At 38.9% G+C, this 19069-nt stretch overlaps 1 protein-coding gene across 2 annotated transcripts in view; it reads right to left on the reverse strand.

The window, feature by feature from the left end:
• The window catches only part of lsamp (limbic system associated membrane protein), an 89684-nt gene that overhangs the window by 46937 nt on the left and 23678 nt on the right, over positions 1 to 19069 (reverse strand). Inside the window, exon 2 of one of the 2 annotated variants that reach the window (XM_077612108.1) lies at positions 2546 to 2624. In XM_077612108.1, the coding sequence (XP_077468234.1) occupies positions 2546 to 2624 (79 nt within the window). Of the gene's footprint in view, positions 1 to 2545; positions 2904 to 19069 lie in introns of those variants that run through there. The other variant, XM_077612107.1, reaches the window with a different exon arrangement.

Consider the following 19069-nt stretch of genomic DNA (forward strand, 5'->3'; position numbering starts at 1 on the left):
TAGCTTAATTTGCAACAGTTGGTATTTCTTTGGCAATGTGCAGTGTAATCGATACCGTGATTGCCTCCCATTCAATCTCATCATAGGCAAAACAATGTGAAAAGGATTTGGCTGGTATCTTTAGTTTTGAGAGCTTTTTTAACACATCACAAAATTATTTTTGTCATTTTCTGCACACATCAGAGTTCTAGTTAAATATTCCTTTCGGAGACAATAACAATATGTCGACATCTTCCATTCAAGAAAAAGAATACTGTTGAGTAAAGCAGTTTGGCATATCTGCAGTTAGAATGACTTAAGCTAAATTTAATTATTGCTGCTCTGACCTTATGACTTCTTTGTCACTATTACGGCTGCTTTGAACCTTCTTGTTTACTTCCTCACGTTCTTGTATTTAGTGCACCCCACTGAGTTTAGCCAGAGGTCACGTAAGGACCAACACACTAACACACTGGATTGTAATGGTCGCACCCCACTGTAATAAGGGGGTTAGCTGAAGATAGATCTTGTAGTCAGGAAACCATTTTGGATAATCAGGTTGTCTCTTGACCTCGGGAGAGGAAGCATTTTTCACAGGGCTGGTGTATAATTCTTTCTGGGTTTAAATTTTATGATGCTAAAGTGCAGTTCTTCATTTTGGTACTTCATGGTATACCAATCATTCAAGTTAAAAGAGTTGGGAAAGATTCAGGTGCAACCTAACAATAAATTGATGTCTCTTGACACTGTACTTAAGTGCATCCCTGCACTCATTGAATCTGATTATAATTACTAGACTGAAGAGGTAAAAGACCAAGTTCGTGTGGTAGTGGTGTTATGATCTCATACGGGCCAAGTGCCAAAAATGAATGGAGGGAATCATCAGTCATAATCTGTCACAAACCCATGGATTACATCACGTGGTCACTGACATCTGCCCTGCAGAGTTGACAGCTTGCATTCACCAGGATGTGATTATGGTGATGTAGAGGATGCAAAGGAATTACTCAAATTGACTGCGAGGAACAAATGGAATACAAACAGTGGATGTTTGAAAAGACAAAGTATGAAGTTTATATCCTACACTCATTCAGCATTTTCTTGCACATGCACTTATAACTCTCACTCAAACTAGTTCTCAAAACTTGCGCTGCGTTCACTCCAGAGCTTTTAAGGACCGCATTTTGCTTTTTTTGTTGTAATTTGACAATAGGTTCTTGTGAACAAAAGCTCAATAATGCATACGTGCTCCATTTATGTATCCCTCTCTCGCTCTCAAAAAAAAACACTTTCCCAAAATAACAACAATAACTGAGAATATCTATGTCAGCACAAAATTTGTATCAGTGTGGACACTTGTCGAGTCAGAACGCTGGCAGGCGCTACAGGACCGTAACAGCCAAGACAAACAGACTCAAGGACAGTTTCTTCCCAAAAGCCATCAACATACTCAACTCGAGCTCTGCACCTAAGAGGACCTAACTCCTATCCACTTTAGTCACTTTGTACGTACGACTAATTTACGTGACCACTTATTCCATGTTGACTCCTACCGACTTATTATGTTGACTCCTACCGACAAATTATATTGACTCCTACCGACAAATTATATTGACTCCTACCGAGTTATGGCGGCCCGGTGGAGCGAGTGGTTAGCGCAGAGGTGGGCAAACCAGTCCTCGAGGGCCGCTGTGGGTGCAGGTTTTTCTTCCAACCGATCCAACACAAACAGTTCAACCAATGAGGTTTCTGCTGAAACAAGAAGCACCTGACTGCAATCCACTGATTCTAAGATACCAGATTGGTGGAAAGGTTTCCTCTTATAGGTTGGAACGAAAACCCGTACCCACTGCGGCCCTTTCTGGAATAGTTTGCCCACCCCTGGGTTAGTGCGTCGGCCTCACAGGTCTGGGGTCCTGGGTTCAAATCCATGTCACGTCCCACTTGTGTGGAGTTTGCATGTTCTCCCCAGGCCTGCGTGGGTTTCCTCCGGGTACATCGGCTGATTGGACACTCTAAATTGCCCCTAGGTATGGGTGTGAGTTGTCCGTCTGTCAGTTGGGATTGTCTCCAGCACCCCCCACGACCCTAATGAGGATAAAGCGGTCCAGAAAATGAGACTACTGATTTATTATGTTGACTACTTATTTATTTATAACTTATTTATTGATTATTTATTTATGTATTATTTGTTGATTATTATATCTGTTGTTGTTATTTGTGCACTTCCCCATTTATTTATGTTGTGACTACTCATTATGTGGACTACTTTTTTTATTTATGACTTATTGATTTATTATGAGTCTGTTTGTTTTTTGTTGTTATTTGTGCACTTCGTGGTGGGAGCTTTAAGCCTCATTATACTTATATAATGACAATAAAAGCACTCAATTCAATTCAATTCAATGACCAGCAAAATGTGCGATTACCTAGGTGACAAGAAAAGTTACACATGGCCAGATTGTCAACACGGCTCTCTTCCACTCCTCGCCAATCTCTAGCAGAGAAGGCAGAGAAGTGATGCTGCGCGAGACCGCACAAACTTATAAAAACAAGCCTTGTTTACCTTATGATGGCTGTGTCGCCCTGGCGAACTGTAATGTTGTCGGTAGCCCGCTGCATATCCACACTCCGCACGGGGAATCCTGTAGGAATGAGACATAACAGTCGGAAAAAAGAAGCCTGCAACTGCCTCCAACATGATTTGCGGCCGACGAGCATCTTTAAAAGCTCTGCGGCGCGCGTTTATGCAAAAATAGGTCCAAGGGATGAATAGAACACAGATGAATAAGAGGAGTTGTCCAGAAGTATTGCATGCAAGAACGGTCCAATGCAGTCCAATCAAATACTTGCAGTTGTAACTAAAAGGTTTAGTGTTGTGCACGCACGCTAGACCGACGACGTGCGATGACTTCCACGTACAAAGTCCTGTGATATCTTTCTAGCCCCCGCCACCCCCGCTTTGGCTCTCTCTCTATCTCCCCCCCTTCTCGTCCTCTCTGGTTATCCTGTGCCTAACTGTGATGCTGCTTATAGGTTTTTAGAACAACAGCACCCCCAGAGGTTACTTTAAATGGGGTTGCAGAGCAAGGACCAGGCATGAGGGGACACATTTTTGAAAGCATTTTTTTTTCCTTTTAAAGAAACTTTGTTTGAATTTTCTCAAAGTTGAACACAGTGGCCAGAAGCATAAAAAGGAGAGGGGAGTGTCGGTGCACAACTCAGGATTTTAATGCAAAATAATCATACCAATAAAAACTGGGAAAAAGTTAAGTTAAGATAAAGTAAATAGGGGAGATGCACACCAACAAATAGGCAAAACATTACAAAACACGATGCTCCCACAAAAGACATCCACACGGGTTTAAATACACAGACAGGGGTTGATGACAAATTATAAACACCTGAGTCACACAAGGGAAGGGAAGCCAAGAGGGACACATCAGGCAAAAAGGCATACAAATTACACATACAGGATACACAGGCAAAACACACCCATCCACCAACCCCAAATATCCTGATACCGGAACTCTTAAATGAAACAAGGCACTCTTAAAATAACGGACATTCAAAAGCTGGTCACAAATGTCAGAATGAGCTTGTGAAGATTCAAATTCATTCATTCATTTTCAGTTTATCCTCACAAGGGTCGCAGGGGTGTCTTTGGGATGTAGGTGGAAAACGGAGTAACTGGAGAAAACCCACACAAACCCAGGGAGGACTTGCAAACTCCAAACAGTGAGGACTAACCTGAGATCAAACCCACAAACCCAGAACTGTGAGGCCAACATGCTAACCACCTTTCCACTTAGATTCAAATTCATCTGGAAGAAATATATGATGCTCATAACATTTTGTCCATTAAAGCAGTTCTGGTACAATACACTTATATATTTGTGGGTGTGTAAAATGTATTAAGTTGTTATTTTGTGTGTGACATCTCTTAAATATTTAAAACAACTTGATCTAATCTAGGTCGCTCTAACCACAAATAAAAGTGAAAAAAAAAAACTGTAATTGATGTGGCTTGTGATGCTACCAGTCTCAAAAATCTTTGATGTATTTTTGGTCTCATTATCAGCATGGTGTCTTTTTTTGTGTATTCTTTTCTGCTTACTGCCGACCTACTTTTTTCCCCATTCAACAAATCAACTTGCATGGATTTAAGTGGTGTGAAGCAGTACAAACAGAAAGCTGAAATTATAAAAGAAGAGGCAACTGAAATTGTTTTCGGTGATCGAAGGTTCAAGCTGCCAACAATGATGACTATGTATAAGTCATTCCTGATTCCATTCTCACCTCCTCGATCACCATCTGGCAAGTCACTGTGCAGTGAGGCTACTGTGCTGAAGTCTGCACATCTTGTAGGATTTTTCGATGAGCGGATAAGATTGTGTTACACCTGCATTGCTCGATGGCAGGTGGCTAAGAAATTTAGGACACAAAACTGAATTTCCTTTCATGAGCTACCTGAGCATCACACTTTTCAGTTAACCCAATTTTCATGTGTGGAGAACACCATGATAATGCATTGTATATCTATAATTTGGAGAAAAAAAAACATGTTATTTTGTAATTGTTGAAAATGAAATGTAGTATTCTGCATAAATGATCAAAAGCTGTTATTTTATATATGCTTCTGTATCTGATTTAGATCGATTATTTGTGAAACTTCAACATTTCCCATCAGGAAAGAAAACACATTTTGCATGTGATGTGTGAAGGCCTTATCATTTTGTCAAATGTCATTAGACAAAAGTTGTCATCTATTAATCTTGTATACTATAGCTACAAAATCAATAGTCAGCTTTAATACTAGGGTGGCCGGGTGACGCGAGTGGTTAGCACGTCGGCCTCACAGCCCTTGGGTTCAAGTCCTCCTGTGTGGAGTTTGCATGTTCTCCCCGAGCCTGCGTGGGTTTCCTTCGGGTACTTCGGTTTCCTCCCACATTCCAAAAACATGCATGGTAGGCTGATTGGACACTCTAAATTGGCCCTAGGTATGAGTTTGGGCGTGAATTGTTGTCCATCTCTTCGTGCCCTGCGATTGGCTGGCATTCAGGGTGTCCCCCGCCTCTGGCCCGAAGTCTGCTGGGATAGGCTCCAGCACCCCCTTGACCCTAGTGAGCAATATTCCCTCTAAGCTGCGTAAGTGCGCAATTGCGCACTACTCTCGTCTTCTCTCCGCACAGCAAATCATATGGAGCGCACAAAATAAAATGGCAATTTTTTTTTTTAGCTGTGAAGCCGACGCACGAACCACTCATCCGCTGGGCCGCCCATTCATAGATATTAATCATTACATTTTATTATTACTAAGTCATTTATGTGTAGTAGACATGCACCTGCTTATGGCAGGTGTGATACTGGTGAGCCCATAGCGAGCAATAATGATGTTGCTCACACCGGTACTCAGTGTGCTCAGGGAGGTTGTCTTTCTGCCCAGACAAACAAAAAATTAGAGGGAACATTGCTAGTGAGGGTAAATCGGTTCAGAAAATGATTGAATGAATGAATGAACTTTAATACTGAATCTCTTGAAAACTAAAATAATTCTAAATGAGTAAGGACCTAATGTTGAGTGACTTTGGGATAGGTTTTGCTCAAATCCATTCATGCTCACTTCAAAGTCTCCATTCGTAGACCTTGAAAATTGTGACTAGTACAGAAAATGGGTGGTTCTGCAAGACAAATCACTGCGACAACGCCTTCTTTGAGTAAAGAATCAGTGGTTCATTTGTACTTTCTCAGGAAGAGACATTCCTAGCTGGTTTGCTTTTATAAAGTATTTTTCTTTGACAAATTGTCTCTCTCTTGTGGCAGTTTCTTTCGACTTCCATTCATTCAATCGGAAACAAAAACATTAAATTACATAATTTTTCTCACTGGAATAACTGCATCCGTATATTCAAGGGGGCATGCATTAATTTAGATGGGTTTTACCATCCATGAAATTGCTTATAATGGAAACTTGTCCATGGTTGATGATTTGATTATTACCTGGGGCAAATACAGCAGCAAATCAAGTGTAGGATTTTTGTGTCAGGAAGTGTATGTTTGGAGTTTATTTTTATTTTTTAATTTTTTTAAATGGGTGAAAAGCAGTTTGTTCGAAGATGGTGTATTTGTAACTTGGGTTTCAACCCTGTTTTACTGTACTATAAATATATGTTGAAGGATTATTTCTAAGATGAAAGACCTTCTATACAAAACCATGTTTTCTGAGAAGAGAAAAAAGATTATTTTAGTCAATATTGATTTGATTAAGATATGCTCATTATTCCCATTCATAAAACAAAACCACAAAAAAGCAAATGAACAGCTAAACTGACAACAAACTCATTTTTTTTCTTTCATCCAAGATACAGACTTCATCCAATCTTCCAAATTTGATTTATTTATTTAAAATCTGAAGTGACGCATATTTACAGAAATACAGAAACTATGACCACCCACCCTTAACCCCCATTGCATCCAAGCAACTAATTCTCCCACTCAGTTCTGTGGCTCAGCCTCATTTATTTATGACTTCCCCCAAGCTCCTTTTTTTCTATCTAGGCTGGCATTTTGAAATTGATCAACACCTTTGCCACACTCTTCCACGCTTTACAATGCTCAGCTATTTCCCAGTCTTCAGACTTCCACTCTTCCGCATGACAGCATCAAGATAAGATCAGTGATTGGTCACTAAAATTTCAAGACCAGCTAGTTTGTTAAGCAAATGTATTTTCTCTTTCGAAGGACTCAAAAAATAAAGATCATTGGAAAACATTTAGTCAGCAATTAAATGGAATATGCTTTCTGTCTAATATTGAAAAAAGTCTTTAAAGTCAGAAACTGCATCATCACACTCAATATTATTATTACTGTTATCATTTTAATTCTATATGAATGTTTAAAACATGTTATTTACTTTAAACTTAACAATTATATAGTATTTTATGTTAGTCGATCATATGAAATCTGTATTCTAAAGGAGGAAAATGTGAAAAAAGAGCATGAATGCTTTTCAAGGCCTTGTTAATAATGTTTCTGCTTAAAAAATCATTAGTCTCAAGCAAAGAAAGAAATATTACTAGCAGATTGAAATTGGTCCATTGGTCCATTACAAATGAGAACGTAAACATGATGAAATAAAGGAAGAAAAATATGTAGAAAGACAAAATAAAATGTGGCAAGCAGATACCCCATTATAGATTCACATCCACAAGTCCAGAACTCACTTCTGATCTATGTTCAAACAACACAGCCAGGTGTCACAGCACAGCAGTGCAGCTAAGTGAGCATCGACCGCCATCTGACCACTGACAACATGTACCATTGTTATTCAATACAAAGCAATATGACCAAATATACCAGGATACAAAACACAAGGGCAGTGCCATTAGCAACGAGTGTACATGCCCAAAAAAACATTCCGCCTAATGTAATTGTAGCAAGAGTTCTCTACGCTTATGTTTACACGGCTGCAGAGCAAACCCAACAATCAAGCCATTCCACTTTGGAGGCCACACGTAGAAGCCTTCGTCTTTGCTCTCTTGATTCACCGTGACCAGCAAAATAGTTCGCCAATAAGAACACAACAGTTGCGGTTTGCTGTTGCATCACCACCACTGAAGAAGCAAAAATTTTAGAACATTTTGTTAGTCGTGTGCTTTGACACCAATGACAAGAATCCCCTGAAAATAGTGGGCCACCCCCCCTGAAAAAAACCCAAACAAAAACAAATGATGTAAACAGTATTTAGAGACATCATTTACTTACATATATTTTAGAGAACAGCATTTAAATCTATAGTAATTAAAGTACCTCATACATTTGAATAGTTTTATTATATATATATATATGTCTGTGTATGTGTGTATGTGTGTGTGTATGTGTGTATGTGTGTGTATATACATGTGTATATATATATGTATATGTATATATATGTATATATGTATATATATATGTATATATATGTGTATGTGTATATATATATATATATATATATATATATATATGTATGTATATATATATATATGTATGTATATGTATATGTATATGTATATGTATATATATATATATATATATATATATATATATATATATATATATATATATATATATATATATATATATATATATATATATATATATGTATATATTCTGGTGGAGACAATGAAAGTTTCACGGAAAAAATGGTGATGCATAGTTGCAGTTTCCTGCAAATTGCCCTATACAAAAACATACCACAAAAACAAAATGTCACCCCTCTTTTATCATTTGCAATTGTTTCACTTTTTTCACTGTTGGTTATAATCATCCTCCTCCTACAACTAGAGTCACTAGAGTCTCGTTTGCTGCAATGTTAGAGCTTAAAGCAAAAAGCTTACAATAACTTACAGCAAAAAGTTATTGACAAAAAAAAAAGAATAAAATATATATATATGCAAGTTATCGACAGAAAGAAATAACAAATAAACTAAGAAAAAACAAACAATAAAAGTAACCTTCAAGAGCCTGCAGGTGTAAAGATAAAGGATGCAGGCAGACAAAGCATATATGTGACCTGAGTGCAGAACTGATAGATTATTTGTCTCAACAAAGTGAGAGAATGAAAATAGGTGCAAGGTCAATGGACAAAGTTGTGCAATAAATATAATGGAATTTGGGGATTCAGTTATATTGAGAGAGTAATGGGGAAATAACCTAACCCTCTATATCACCAATCATGCCATGACAGGAAATTAGTCAAACTTTTTTCAGGTTTTAACACTTTTCTACATTTATGGGGCGAAAACCTTTCCACAAGACTTGTCCAACTTAAGGTAACAAGTTAGATGAACAGTTTGTGGCTTAGTTAATGTTTGAAGCTTACTTATTAATATAAATAAACCCCCACAAAAATGTTATAGCAGGAAGCTGATTGTATCTTAAGTAATTTTCCAAAATTTCCAACTGCATAAGAGGTCAAATATCTACATATTTCTATTTTATGACAGACACGTTTGCAATTGAATTTGTTCTGCAAAGACTAGGTTTTCAAATTGGCCGTGGTATGACATCACAATGCCTTATTATGCAATTACCTGCTCTCTATATTCTTCCTCCAGCCCTTCTAATATTGGGAGTGTTGAGCACTGAGAAAAGTAATCTGGAGGTTTCCACTTCCTGATTCTTAAGTGTGATTCTTTTGTTACATGATCAATTTACGTCTTATTCGCTGCCTATAGGCGGCTTCCACATCTGGTTCTCAAATTAATTTTTACCGATCCAATTTTCTGTTGCTGTCCACCACTTAGCCCCCAGCTTGGCTTGCTCGCTTGCAAAAGCCTGCTCCTCACCTAGTTCTTTATCGACTTAAAATAAATAAATAAATAAATACAAGCAAGATGGGAACCAAAGATGTATACAATTTTTTTTTAAAGTATATATACTGCATAGTGCCACTTTAACATTGATTGGATTGGATTGGATAACATTATTCATCCCGTATTCGTGAAATTTCGTTGTCACAGTAGCAAGAGGGTGAGGACGTCGGCCTCACAGTGGGGGACCTGGGTTCAAATCCACGTCTGTCCAACTGTGTGGAGTTTGCATGTTCTCCCCGGGCATGCGTGGGTTTTCTACGGGTACTCCAGTTTCCTCCCACATTCCAAAAACATGCATGGTGGGCTGATTAGACACTCTAAATTGCCCCTAGGTGTGATTGTGAGCATGAATGGTTGTTTGTCTCCTTTGCCCGGCGATTGGCTGGCCACCAATTCAGGGTGTCCCCTGCCTGTTGCCCGAAATCAGCTGGGATTCAATTCAATTCAATTCAATTTATTTGGCAAGAAAAAGCACCAGGCTAAGGGCCATGTAACAAGAAGACATAACAATACAATAAACAAGGATAGGCTCCAGCACCCCCGTGACCCTAGTGTGGATAAAGCGGTTCAGAAAATGAGATGAGATTGGATGGGGAGGTACGTCTAGGTCACGTCCATCACTGTCTCACAAGGCTACACCATTTTTACTTTTTTTTTTTTAAAACAATTGAAATGCAACGGCTTGTTTACTACTTCAGATCATCTTAAAAAAATGTGAACAACTATGCATTCATTCATTTTCCTAACGGTTTATGCTGGCGGCACCATGCGGGGGAAACCCTAAATTAGTGGCCAGCCAATCACAGGACACAAGGAGACGGACAAGGCTCACACCCATAAGTAGGTGGAATTTACAGTGTTTAGCCTTACCTGCATGTTTTAGGGGATGTGACAGGAAACAGGAGTGCCCGGAGAAAAAGTATTTCTAAAAAAACAATGTTGCCCTTTGCCACTTTACTTACTAAAACTATCACTGACTTTTAATATGTATCACATTTATATATAATTTCATTGATCTTTTAACAATATTTTTTTTTCCATCAACAAGGCACCTTTTGAGTTGATGACAAATAGAGTATTCAATAGCAAGCAGCCACTAGCATTAATCATCTCCTGGCCTCATTAGAAAACTTTGGCCCGTCCATATGGCAGAGCGTTCATGGTCACTGCCTCCCAGAGGATAGGATTAGGCTTTTATTTGTTTCACAGATGTTGAGCGCTGGTTTTGCTGACTGTGCTACAATACAGTGTAGATGCCTGTAGGGCAAAACTAGGCCTAGAATATAGACATATGAGAAATTAACCCTTTTTTTTATTTTTTAGAAACACACAAAATCTGTACTAAAAGACTGTTGAACTGAGGGTGCAATAATTACACCAATAAAATAAAGTGCTTACTAATTTATTAATTTTTCCATTCATTATTCACTATTGGATACAGACAAACACACTGCTCATCTGCTAGGTGAATCTAAAAATAAAAAACCTGAGCTGAAAATGAAAAATAATGAATCTCCTTGGAAATACAATTTGACATTAAAGTATGAACAATCCAATGAAAAGTTGCCCTCATACTCCATTGGGTTGAGGTCCATTTAATATCATAAGCTTCTTTTTTAAAAGATAATCAGAGAAGGCTCATATTCATGCATCACAGACTTGGTAATCCTTTCATGCTCGAAAAATGTTTTTTTGGCTTTTTTTTAGGATTTTCTTTCTCAAATGTTTTTAATCACATTCATATAGACAGGTGTCAGGCTCTTTAACAAAACAAATGGCTGAGTGTTAAGACCTACCGTATGCATGCATGTACATCTGTGTATGTACATGTGTGTGTATATATGTATATATATGTGTATATGTGTATATGTGTATATATATATATATATGTATATATATATATATATATATATATATATATATATATATATGTCAGCAAAACGCTTATTTATTTATATATTTATTCATGTATTTATTTATTAACTTACTTATTACCTATCTATTTATGTCTAAAATGTCTTTCCTATTTCTGCATCCTCACCCTCTTGCTACTGTGACAACGAAATTTCCCGAAAACGGGATGAATAAGGTTATCCAATCCAAAAAAGTAACTTTTGAATAGCTGTTGATTGAAGTGAATAATATCAAACAACCAAAAATGTCTAGAGTTGGTACAACTGTGCATATAACCAAACATAAAATACTATGGAACCATGTTTGTGAATATAACATTTAAAAAAAACACCACATCATGAAATATTTGCCACCACCCAAAAAGTTCGGCCATTAAAAAAAAGGTATAAAAAAAAAAGATGGACTAGGCTCCAGCACCCCACGCGGCCCTTGTGAGGATTAGCGATACAGAAAATGAATGAATGTTTAGCCTGTAAAGATCATAACCTGTGAAACAGAGGCAATGTGGCAACCAATTTCCCCAGTTTTGGCATTTACTATGTTTCATCCGATAATGCCTTGATTTTTGAGGGCACTCTGGTGGGACAATTGCCCATGGAAATGAAAGAGAGGATTCATTGTGGATTTAAAGACGGGAGGAGGTGTTGAGAATTCAAAGTTATGGCTAAAATATAGCTGACTGCAAGAGAGTCAGTCACCGTAAATGATGGACGAATAAGATATGATCAGCAAATTTTAAGAGATATGGGTGGAAGCGTTCGGGGTGGAGGGGTGGTTGGGTCGAATCGAGGTGAAGCACATGATGAATGTATTCACAGTTTTCCTTTGCAAGGCATCATTGGAGATTTAAGATCAGCTACTGTCAATTTCCACCGCGAATGGAAAATCAGCAGCTAAGCAGAATCATAGATAAATACATCATAGTGACAAGAGGGGAAAGGTTGAGTAGAGAGATAGTGTTTAATTTTGCACTAGAGGTAGGGTTAAATAGCCTTGAGCTAAAATATTTCATTACTTTTCAAAGCTTGGTGGTTCATTCATCTTCCATAATAGGCATCCTCGTAAGGGTAGTTGGATTCAAATCATTGTCCAACTTTTATTTGGCACTGATAGAGCTTGGAAAATCAGAGATATGATTGTTTTAATAAAGAAAGATCGTTCCATACGAGCCTAGGTCTCCGTGACCGGACGTTTCGTCGAAAGACGTTTGGTCCCCGGACGTTTGGTAGAACGGGTTCGCATGCAATTGATCGATTTTAACATTGGGTGAATAGGGATTTAATGACCATTATTTAACATTGAGTGAATAGGGTTAAACAAATGAAAGTCTCGTGACTCAAACCTCGGGACTCGCGAACCCGGTCGACCAAACGCCCGGCCGACCAAACGCCCGGCCGACCAAACGCCCGGCCGACCAAACGCCCGGCCGACCAAACGCCCGGCCGACCAAACGCCCGGCCGACCAAACGCCCGGCCGACCAAACGCCCGGCCGACCAAACGCCCGGCCGACCAAACGCCCGGCCGACCAAACGCCCGGCCGACCAAACGCCCGGCCGACCAAACGCCCGGCCGACCAAACGCCCGGCCGACCAAACGCCCGGCCGACCAAACGCCCGGCCGACCAAACGCCCGGCCGACCAAACGCCCGGCCGACCAAACGCCCGGCCGACCAAACGCCCGGCCGACCAAACGCCCGGCCGACCAAACGCCCGGCCGACCAAACGCCCGGCCGACCAAACGCCCGGCCGACCAAACGCCCCGCCGACCAAACGCCCGGTGACCAAACGTCTTTCGACGAAACGTCCGAGTACCCTAGGACTCTTCACCGTGCTTCCCGGTCGAGGCGGCCTGCGACATTGCTATCGTCCCTTCAGAGACCGTATTTTATTATATTATATATTTAATCCAGTTTTTAAGTCAGTTGGTTACTTGGTTACTCTGATTGGTTACTTGGTTACTCTGTTATCTATCCCTGTACCTGTTCTTTGTTATTGTTTCTATTTTTGTGTGTGTGTTTCTTTCAAAAACAAAATGGAAACAGACTTTGTAGCCACTATCTCACTAGCAGCATCTCACTTGGTAACTGCTTCTCAAAGACCCACAGGGTGACAAGGCCCATTTGTCTCAGGTCAAATTGAGCTTTTCATCAAATCATCGCCGAAGGACACACATCCAAAAAGACTTATTTCTGTTGCCTGACCAAAATGACCATGTGGAAGTGTTTTTCACCTTTAGAGTAGAAATACATTTTATAAAAGGAATAGAATGTTGAAGGATGTGTTTGGGGATTGTAGTGCATTTGTGGAGGTAGAAGACACATTTGTCACGTTTACCTGACTTTCCAAAAAGGCCTGAATAAAATGTATCTGAAAATTTCAGTAAATAAAAAGCTTGTATTATGTTAATTTAGATTTTTTTCAAGTAATGCAAGTATGTTTTGAATAATATTATTATTACGTTTTTGTACATTTGATTTGATTATTTCAAAAAAGTAGTTGGTCAGGTTTGTGGTAAACCTCATCTCATCTCATTTTCTGAACCACTTTAGATTTGTGGGGGGAGGTGGCTTGGTATTACAACTAATTTTCAATAAAATATAAAAATAAAAATACAAAAAATGAAATAAAACAAATTGAAATAAATTGGAAAAATAGAAGAAAGATAAAGACTGTCGAAGTAAAAGTAGTGTTTCTTCTTCACACGTCTACTTAAGTAAAAGTATAAAGTACAGCATGGTAAAATTAATACCAGAAGTACATATTTCCCAAAAGGTAACTCAAGTAAATGTAAACTACTCACGTCTGAGTCCTGCACCGTAAAATCTAGTAATTTCTCTTTCCTACAATACAATCATATATTTCTGGGGAGTGGAAACTGACATCACGTTAGCTCAAAATTAATTTTGGCCAAGTAAAAAGAAGCTATATAATTACTTTGACCCGTAGGATGAGAAGAGGTCATGGAGGATCTGATGACCAATTCTACTGGCAATCTCATTAATGAGTGAATCGGTGCCAATATCCACCGTGAAATGTCTTTACCGAGCTCCAAGTGTTTGTAAAAACTGGCTAATCTATTCATCATACCTCTTTTGCATTAAGAAGCCAGCCAGCCACTGGTGCTAGAGAACAGAGATGTATAAATTTGCAGGTCAGCAATCGTTTGTTCTCCTGTAAGAGGGAGACATCTGCTGGCTGTTATCTGCCATACACCATTGTTTTGATTCTCTGGAAATATTAGTCCAGTCAAGGCTCATTTGTACAACTTGCTTCAAGTTTAATTGGAAATGTTCATTTAGTTCTAAGATTTCCACTGTGTGGGGTTTGTTCTTCCCAGGCTTGCGTGGTTTTTCCACAGGGTACTCTGGTTTCCTCCCACATCGCAAAGACATGAAGGGTAGGCTGGATGTACACTTAAAATTTTCTCTAGGTATGAGTGAGCGTGAATGATTGTCCGTCTCCTTGTGCCCTCTGATTGGCTGGCCACCGATTCAGGGTGTCCCACACCTGCCAAAGACACAAAACTGAGGGCTCCATCCCTAATATTTTCAACTGAAGGAGACTTGTCCTGCAGTGGGTTTTAGGTGTAACGCCCCTCCTGTCCATAGTCTGCTTTAGGACAGTGATAATATAGTCCACACATATATATTCAATGTGACAAAAATCAATTTTATATGAATACTGTGTTGCAAGAACCATATGCCCACAGGCAGATATGATGTCTGTGACATGCTTTTGTCAAAACAATCATGTCAAGATCAAGAAACAGAAAATAATTCATTTTTTCAAGCTTGCTAAAATCCACTCGTTTTGAAGGGCAGTCCATTTTTACACAGCTGTTTAACCCTGCTACAAGAGGTCTCTTGGGTGAAGAAAAGTGATTGGCTATGGCAATACAATACGAACATCTGTTGATAATCTTGATGCCAAATTAGAGCTACTTGTATAGCATTTCAATTCGGGTTGCCAGGGAGTGATGTGCAAAGGGGTCGTGAGGAGAGAGAGAGAGAGAATGATCGAGAAAGTCTGGCCTTGTGAATAAACAACATCTGCACTTAAGACCCAAGAGAGAACAAATCTGTCTTAGACTGCATCAAAGTGTTTTTTGATGTTTTTTTACATCCACACACAATTGCTACTCTTGCTTAAAAATGCCCATCTAGGAATTTCCCCTCCCCAAACCAATAAAAGATACTATGAAGATGAGTAATAATAATAATTAATAATAATAATCGGACATAGGCCCTGTCGTCATCATCAACAACAAAAAGCCTACTTGTCATCACACCCAGAAACTGCGTATGACGAAATTGGTGGTGCTTCTCCATAAGCTGCGTTTACTCGGCAAAAGACCTAAATAAGTGATAGTTACGGACTTGTAATTTGGCATTCTGCTGTTATGGATACAGGTCACTTACCTCTCACTGTCTTTCACTCACCTTCAGTCAGCTAGTAGGAGGCAGATCACCACCCAAACATCTTTTCATATTACCTCAGAAGGGAATGTGTGTTGTGTTACCGCAAATTTAGAGTTCTGATGGATGTGGGGAAAAACTGTCCTTAAGCCTATTTGTCCGTAGGGTCAGCTATATTTTTAAGAGCAATTGAAACACTTTGTAAGCGTTTGAAGCATATTTTGTGTCAGTGAATTTGTGTCAGAGAATCTTATTAAAAACAGTAGCCTTAATAAAACATGATACCACAGCAATCATTAATTTTGTCTATACATGAACCAAATAACCTAGCATATTTTTTGAATGGTGGATTTGGAAGCATACACTGTGTAAGATACATAAAGCTTTATCTGGTTTAAGCTGACAAAGAGTAAGAGGTGGTGAATGCTGGATTTGCCAATCTTATACAGACAAACAACCATTTACAGCACAGGTGTCAAAGTGGCCGTCCAGGGGCCAAATCTGGCCCGCCGCATCATTTTGTGTGGCCCGAGAAAGTCAATGAGTGCCAACTTTCTGTTTTATGAGGAAATTCAAATGAAGATTGTAGATTTCCTGTTTCCTCATTTTAAATCAATAATTGCAAACAATTTGTACTAAATTTGAATGTCCAAAAATGATCTATCGATTAGCATGATCGAGAAAGCTGTCAATTTATTAATCGATTAATTTTGGCAGCCTAGTTGGAAGACATAATGGCCCTCCGGATGTAATTGAAACTACCTCGTGGCCCGCGACAAAAAATGAGTTTGACACCCCTGATTTACAGTCTTAAAGTCAAATTTTCACCTATGCTAGTAGACAATGTAGTTTTTAATCAATCAAAGCAGCATGTTTCTTGAATGTAAAAAGATACTGGAGTATCCATAAGCATTGAGATTGGATGCAAACTACACGAGTGTTGTGCTGTGATGAAAACCAAAGCTCTTTAAACTAAGAAGCAGATGTTCTGATAGTCATACCCTGACGCTGCAAGGATTTAATTCACCAAATTAAAATAATCACTCACACCTTTTTTATATACTCTGTAAATGTCCCACTATAAAGATATGCTATAAAGTCACTTGGTCAGTGGGAGCTAAATGGGACCCCTCTTGTTGCCATGGTAACGTCAGGGAAAAAGCGCAATACTACTAATCAGTTCCCAAGTAGTAGTGTGTGCACGTGCATGAATGAGTGCTCACGTACAACAGGAACTTGAAAGAGGACTGTTGAGTTGTGTGTAAGGAGTACAAATAAGTAACGGTACCAGGCTGCTAAACTGAGTTTGTTGTGTTTTGGTACTGGTTTTCCTGGTTGCAGGAACCGGCATGTGCTGGATTTCTCAGCAGGACAGTCAGAAACAATGGACACCTGATCGAGTGTCACGGACACTTTAAAGCACTGGTGTCAAAACAAATCCATAAAGGGCCAAGAGGGTGCAAGTTTGCCTTCCAACCATTGGAGAGTTTACATTTTCCCCAGCTTGATCTCCTTTAAGTCTAATCGGTTGAATGCATCCAGTTTCTGGGAAAAACTAAGGCCAGACCATCAGGTCTCAGACAACTTAGTCGTCTCCACTGTCTGTGCTTAGACCAGGGTTACCAACTCCAGTCCTGGAGGGCACCTACCCAGTCTTTTTTCTGTATTTCCCTTCCCCAACACACCAGAATCAGATAATCAGAATTGTTATCAGGCTTCTGAATGACTGGCAGCAACATAAAATACTTTAAACTCTAAGTCTTCAATTGTCCCTCGGACCAAAAAGTCAAAATTTCAAAAATACTTATTCTTAAACTTGGTAATATGATACATCCGGTTTTTTTTTCCAAGGAAAAAAATATCACATAGCTCAAAACTTATGTATCAACTATGATACATATATGTGGCTATATAGGGTTAAGAAACAAATCATCAAAAAAGGCATGTTATCAGCGGCCGTACAAATGTTATTAGATTTTACCAGATGTTACCAGATTTTAGCATTGACTCAGTGGGTTTAAAAATGCTAATTACTATTATATATATTATATTATTGTTATTCTTCATGTGGCCCAAATCCCCCTACAACAGAGTACACGGACAAACAACACATTTTTTTAAACTAGCTCTAAAAAGAGAGAGCATACATAAGCATTTCCATACAAGAGAAGTGTTAAATGTCCTATACATACAACTGACACATCTACGTTATTTATTTATTTAGCGTTCAGGGAAATAAATATACATAATTACATAACTTCACCAGGTCATGCAGTGACACAATATGCCCACTGGATGTCAGTAAATCTTGGCATTTGGTTCTAGTATCATGAGGCCCTACCACAAAAAAAGTTACAGCATCAGGAGTCAGTACACTGAAATATTTGAAGCATTATAACTGTCACTGTATCAGTATATTCCAATATGATTTAGCAACACTCTTCTGTGCTCGAAATTTATAGCTCACATATAATATTTGCAGGCTGTCCAGTGGGCGTATTAGAACACAGACGCAACCCAATAAACATACTACACTGCATCTATTTATAGTAATTTAACCAAATGATGCACTGTTTGTAAACACAATACTAGCCTTCACCGAATTCTGCACATTGATGATAAATCTGGGAGGATTCAGTAGTCACAAAACCTCTTGATTTGGAGTTACTGATTAGCAAAGAGATCATTTTATGCCTTATTTTATGCATGAGCAGATGTTGGTTTGCAGATGAGTAGTGGTGATTGCCAAAACACAAAAAAAGAGCCTCCTTTAGAGAGGAAAAGAGTACATCGATTACGTGATTAAGTTGAATTCCCTTAAATAATTGCGGAACTAAATTGCCTCTCCTTCCCTTTTGAGCCGATGAATGTGAAGGCCTCAATCTACTCAGAAAATTCAGGAACAGGAGTCTCAAACTCAAATTATCTATCATATTGTGCTCCTGGGGAACGACTGAGTATGGACTAGTATTTAAACTCACTGCACCCTGAAGTCATTACTGTGATCAGTTGAATATGGATTTTTTTAAACTATGGCTTTCGCCTAAGAACACAACCGTCATCACAGCGATTAAAAAACTGAATTCATCCGCATTTTCATCCATCTAATAGTGAAATATCAGCAACATAATGAATAGATAACCAATCATCACTATCATATGGGCATTTAACTAATATTAGTGTATAAAAATGAATTTTATCTAGAGTTGCCAAGATTTTTCCTTTTCAATGTTAGTCGTGACGACAATGAAAATCAACCTATGTTGACAACTCATTTCATATGTATTGTTGTTTTCTTATTCCCCTTTGCCATAAGGCACCTGTGTCAAAGCGGCGGCCCGGGGGCCAAATCTGGCCCGTCGCATCATTTTGTGTGGCCCGGGAAAGTAAATCATGAGTGCCGACTTT

The sequence above is a fragment of the Stigmatopora argus genome, chromosome 10 (genome assembly GCF_051989625.1).
Source record: "Stigmatopora argus isolate UIUO_Sarg chromosome 10, RoL_Sarg_1.0, whole genome shotgun sequence".
NCBI lineage: Eukaryota > Metazoa > Chordata > Actinopteri > Syngnathiformes > Syngnathidae > Stigmatopora > Stigmatopora argus.